This window comes from Henckelia pumila, chromosome 2, assembly GCF_033568475.1.
Source record: "Henckelia pumila isolate YLH828 chromosome 2, ASM3356847v2, whole genome shotgun sequence".
Taxonomy (NCBI): domain Eukaryota; kingdom Viridiplantae; phylum Streptophyta; class Magnoliopsida; order Lamiales; family Gesneriaceae; genus Henckelia; species Henckelia pumila.
Window position 1 is genome coordinate 111,427,353 of NC_133121.1, and position 6,467 is coordinate 111,433,819.

Sequence of the window (6,467 nt, forward strand, 5' to 3'; positions counted from 1 at the left end):
GTAAGATAAAATTTTTAAAAAAAACGATACTTATTTAATTTGATAAGAGATTTGAAAAATGAGTTGTAGATGGCCAGATGTTGTATTTGATGCAAAAACTAAACTATTTTAGTGTAATTTATAAGTTGGAGATGGTAAGAATGAATCTAAGAATAAATATTTTTCAATATATATGAGAGGTTTATATTTAATTTTTTTCAATGGACTCCACATTTAATTATAAATATCAATCTTTATATCCTACATTTTACCCTAATGTATCGTGTTCGTTCTCAATTTAACTCTTTAAAATATTTATTGAAATTTGAGTCCTGTCAAATTGAGAACAAGAATGGATTAAAGAACCATCCGGAATTCACAAATTTTAATGCGAGAACATATTTTATATATCTATTTTATTATATTAAGTGTGAGACTACACTAAGTTGGTATATTGGTGTGGCTTTTTTGTTTTTATTTTTATTTTTACAATGATTTAATTTTTTTTATTTTCTACAATTATTTAATAAAAAACGGACTATACATAATACATGAACGCAAAACATGTACATAATATGTGTACATAAAAATGCACTGTATAAGCATGCAACACGTGCAATTCTGTACTAGTATATATAATAGAATATGATAAATGACTTGATAAATGAGAAATTAGACTAGATTTGGTGCGTGTATAATTTCTGGTAACTATGGTCAAGTTGTACCACACAACACACTCTCTCCCACAAAAACTTTCAATATATATATGGATGGATGGAGCAATTAGTTCGCCAATGTAAAGCTAAGCTCATGTGATTTTTAAGTTTTTTTTTTTAAAAAAAATGATTATTGTGATTTGGCTACTGAAATCTTTGTTGTTCATTATTTTTCATTTCATATGATATTTGTTACAATCACAATTATGATAATAAGTATTACTATTTATATTATAATTTCTTTCCCTGCTAGTGAACTATTATATTATAAATTGACCAACTATATAAAAGTGTATCAATTATATTTCATCAAACTTTCCACTAGGGTGGTTCGGTACGGTATACCGAATACCGCATACCGTACCGGAAATTTTCATACCGAAATTTTCGATACCGATACCGTACCGAAAATTTCGGTATACATGTCGGTATACCGAAATTTTCGGTATGACATAAATCCATACCGATGCCGTACCGAATATCGAATTTTGGTACGGTATCGGTATGATACCGTGTATACCGATTTTTATACTATTTTTTTTAAAAAAAATATCGATATACACGGTATCATACCGACTTTTTTCCGGTATACCGAAATACCAAAAATTCGAAAATCGTATACCGATACCGATACCGATACCGAAAATTTATACCGTACCGAAATTTAAGGTATACCGAAATTTTCGATATTTTCGATTTTTTTTGGGTACGATAAAACCGGTATAACGACATTTCGATATTTTTTGACAGTCCTACTTTCCACCACACACACCAACTCCGTAAATTATGAGACAAATCGTGCGTGAAACAGGTCCAGCAGATTTGGAGCACGGCATTGACTTTTATAAATTCGCCTTACATATACATGGATTGGCTGGGAATTCATAATGCAACTTATATATATATATATATATATATATAGTGTGTGTCTTATAAATTATTTGATTCAATGTATTATTCTTTATATTATCTACCCAATCAAACAAAATAAAATAAAATTTGAAAAAAACTATAAACCAAAAATTAAAGTTTTATTTCACTAATGAAGAGATATATTTGTTACAATTTCGTCTCGAACTCGATATTTTGTCAGTTGTGGTTACTCGATACAAATGTATGGTACTGATATTTGTATGTTTGTGTAGTGTTTAATATACTTGACATGAGATCTCAATTTCCATACGTGCATGCATTTAGGATAGGATTTATAATTACAATATCATCATCATAAATACGTAGGATCTTTAATTCTTTCTTTGTTTGATTTTTTTTCTTATACAAGATGGAATATAAGTATATATATCACATATCTCTAATTATACGAATTGAGCGTGTGTTTGTGGGGAGAAATATAATATTTCTTAATTAATATGGTTCAAATTCACGATTGAGTACTGTTAGATCGAAGTTCGAGCGATCGAATTAGTTATAAATATTTTTTTAATTAAAAAAATCAATTATTAAACCACTTGAGCTCCAGTTAATTATTAGAAATTCTCCATATGATCTTATTTTAATTTAAAAAAATGTGGTGGGATGGTAGGTGCGAAGATCGCAATTCACGACATTAATTTTTTATTAAGGATGGCGTTGAATAATTAATTAGATATTAAAATATTTATGTTTTAATCTCAAAAGTGAAGTGATGAGCTGGTAAATATCGCCACTACATATTTTTTTAAACAAGCCTATATTTAGACAGAAATCTTCCCTCCAGGAAAAGAGATATGTATTATTTAATTATTATATATTTAAGATGTTTGTCGTAATATTAATCCTCGATCAAATTACAATGTTTGATACTAAAAAGCCTGAGATTTCTTTCCTAAAATGTGATTTTAAAATATGATGCATATTAATTTGATATATAGTAAAATCTTGAAAAGCATGAGCATAAGATTTCATTTTCCCGAATTCTCGTACATCGAGAATTGAACTTTTAAAATATTCATGCCTCAACTTTTTAGCATCATAAAAGATTACTTTGACCTTCGTCACGCCATTATTATTTGTACATAAATGTTTGATATAATATAAATCTAAAAAAGTTATAATCTGTTTCGAATCACAATTTTACGTTACACATGCATGTTACCTTAACCTTAGTACATATTTATTTAAAAATTCAAAAGCATTTGTTTAAAAAAAAAACAATAATAAAGAGTAAAGAATTTTTTTATAAAAAAAATGAGAAAGAAAGAAAGAAAAGAAAACCGACATATATTTTATATGTTAATGATCATAAAGAGACAATGACTGTACTCAAAATGGAATTATGAAATAGCAAATGAAAGAATAAAATAATAGCATAGATTTCATCCAAAGCATAAATGTAAACGAAATGAATCACATAAAATCTAGACACAATCTCCAGATCCAGCAATGCAATTAATTATCACTTAGTGCAGAGTTTTTGACAGCTTAAAAGTCCCTCTGGTTGGGATCGATATTACTCAAATTATATCAAATGTATCTCTCCGAATCCATAATTTTTTCAAGAAAATAAAATGGGAAGCAACTATTTTGGATCGGATGCAAATGGTAGATGTGTAGCAGCAGGAATGTCTTCTTTTTCGTCGTCGCGAAAAGGGAAAAAACACGGTTCCGAAAAGCCTAAGCAGCCACAGAGAGGACTTGGAGTTGCTCAGCTTGAGAAGATTAGGTTACATGGCCAGATGGAATGCAATTATCTTCCTACATTTCACAACCCTTTTGCCCAGAATTTCATTCAGGTATATATATATATAAAGAATTCGACGTTTTTTCGACGATTTCGACCATGGAAATTAAGTTATTTGTTGTGATCGACTGTGTAGGAGGACATGGGATTGCAAACTTCATCTTCTTCGCCTTCTTATGGCTTTCCGGGATCTTACCGAGCAATGGTACTATTGAAGATTTTTCTCGTATAGTATTATATATAAATAAAAAGAATACTATATTATATAGTTTTCTATAAAATTGCTACATGAACATATATACATATATGATTAGTTATTAACAGCAACTGGGATTTTCTTCATGACTTCATAAAATTAACTCGTAACCCTAGATTATTTTCTGTGTCATAGGCTCTTAGCCACGCACGCGACGCGACTCGCGAGCTCTCCAAGTTGATGTTTTTGCTTTGATAATCTCTTGATTCGATCCTATATATGATTAAACCCTTTAATTTATTTAGATGGGATTGCAAGATTTTGAAGGGGCAAATACCACATATGGGGAATCCCAACACAACAATGTTGCAAGGTTTGTGCAAGAATCTTTCACCAAATTTTTCATTCCCAATGAATCATTAAAACTACTACATATATTATATATATAGGACATCCAATTTTTCTCATTATAGGATCATACAAACGTTGTGAAAATATATATCATGATATGATATTCTTCTGGCCTTAAACAGAACATGGCAACCAGAAGGCTTAGAAAACCATCATTTTGGCCTGCCAAATAGCATGACTAGATCTTTTTTCGACCCCGGAGTCGAGGTACATACATACATAAATATAAGTTCACATTCTACTTGTGGTTATAATTAACCTAGCTAGTATTCACTATTGTTTTATGCTGCCATGGATTGCGTAGGGATCGACGTTTAGCAGAAAGAAGAAGGAAGTCGGGACCGATTTGTTTGCAGCTTATACTAACCGAAATTCTGATCATCAATCTTCTAATTCTCAAGATATAGATCTGGAGCTTAGGCTTTGATGATCACCTTGATATATATACGTGTAATCTTAATTTATGCAATTTATTTATTATTTTTTTTAAAAAAATTGTGGGTGAATGAATGTTCTTGCTGGTTTCCTACTGATCATGCATTTGTAAATTGGACATAATTAAAAACATACATATTACCAGGTGAATGGAATTTTCCACCAATGATCAAGAACAAATTAAGCATTGCTTGTGCGTGCCTCCAACTTTAATTAATTTGAAATGACTGTACTTATGAGGAGTGTGAAAAGAAAAAGAAAAAGAAATCGATTTTTTTATTATATATTTGATTAATTATATTTATATGTTATCCGATCCAGCATTCAGCTTTTAGTATCCTTTAAAATATACACAAAAGATTTTATTACAGCTGGAGAAGTTAATTATTTATACTTAACCAAATTGGTAAAGGCATTAATGATACATATATAAAATAATTAAACCTGGTTAATTATATATTTACGTTAAATTTAGATTCATGTTTGTTTTATATATATATATATATATACATCTCTTTGTTGGATGAATTTTATGCCAATTTTTCTAATTCGTGTATGCGTATATTATATGTTTGTATGTTACCAAAGCTAGAATAATTATTTTTTAAAAAATAAATTAGATTACCATATTTTGACTACATACTTGGAAAGTAAAACGAATTTAAATTGTGGATCATGGAATCTGATCAGTTCATATTAGCTATTAGCATAAGATTAATTGGTACTCTAATATTTAACCAAGAGTTCAAAACTAAATTGATCGTGTGACGTCCATATAAATTCAAGACTCTCGGATAAAGTGTGAGAGTATTGCTCTTATGTTAGCATCTCATGAACCGTAAGTACTAATTGCATTGAAAATTTTTTGGACATATCTATGCATGGTCTCATGTTTACATTATAAGTTCTTCTACGTCGATCTTTCTATGTCACGCCCCGATCCCGGGGTCGGGTGACATCGTCATTGCTTTCAAATAAAATTCGAAAACAACCAGGCTCTTAATACAGTATATGCAAACCAGTATTTTCTCATAAATAAAAGCTTCAAAAAAATTGTCTTTACAACTCGTTAACCCAAAAACTAATACATAATTGTGGAAGTGACTAAAAAACTTAAATATCAAAATATTAAATGCAACAATCCCAAAAGAAATAACAAAATTAAATCCTAAAGTTCTTTCTTTCACCAACCCCAAAACTGGTCTTGTTCTCGATCCTCTAATTCTTCTTCTGTATCATTTGGGAGGGAAAAGGTAAGGTGTGGGGACCTCGGGTTGCTAATCTCATTTTAGGGCAACTAATGATTAATTAAACAATTAATCAAATAAAAAAAGAATAATTAATACAAGAGCAGAATTTTTTTTTTTTTAAAAGACCCGAGCCTCGCTCGATCGGACAAAATCACCCGATCGAGCGAGCAAGAAAAACAAACTCTCGGGTTCCATTTTTTCAAGGTCGCGCTCGATCGGGAATTTTCATCCGATCGAGCGGACAACATAAACATGCTCTCGGGTTTGCAAATGGACAGGCCGCGCTCGATCGCACACAATCACCCGATCGAGCGCATCACATTTCCAGAAAACTTGCAGAAATCATTTTGCTGTCAAGACCCTGGAGCAAGTCATGAATCTTCAATACAAATCGATCATAAGCATGTTATAATTTCTAAGAACATGCATATATACATATAGCCAAGCTCAAGCATCAAATCTTATGATTATTACATCAAATAGATAGCATAGAGGCATGAAACAATAAGCTACATTAAATCTTCAAAAGTGAGCTTCTAAATCTCAAGTTTCATATCAAAATCGATTCTATCAAACTACCATTCTTTCTCTTAAAACCCGAGTCCAAACTTGCTAAGTTTCGCTCCCGAGCTATCAATGTCGTCTCAACAAAGCTCCTGCCCCACCTGTTGCAATGCACACATACAAAACAAAGCAACAGCCGGATAAACTCCGGTGAGAAATCATTCTCAGTATAATCGACATATAAATGCGTTAAATAAATTCATATCAACTCTAAACATATCAACTCAAGAATAGAG

General features: G+C 30.7%; 1 protein-coding gene across 1 annotated transcript; it reads left to right on the plus strand.

Moving 5' to 3' along the window:
* The first annotated feature begins 3,110 nt into the window (after positions 1-3,110).
* LOC140885479 (protein SPEAR1-like) lies at positions 3,111-4,492 on the plus strand. Its single transcript, XM_073292468.1, has 5 exons — positions 3,111-3,427; positions 3,512-3,580; positions 3,877-3,944; positions 4,105-4,189; positions 4,287-4,492. Exons 1-5 carry the CDS (start codon positions 3,203-3,205, stop codon positions 4,407-4,409), a joined length of 570 nt encoding a protein of 189 aa, XP_073148569.1. The 5' UTR covers positions 3,111-3,202; the 3' UTR covers positions 4,410-4,492.
* Positions 4,493-6,467: the final 1,975 nt, after the last annotated feature.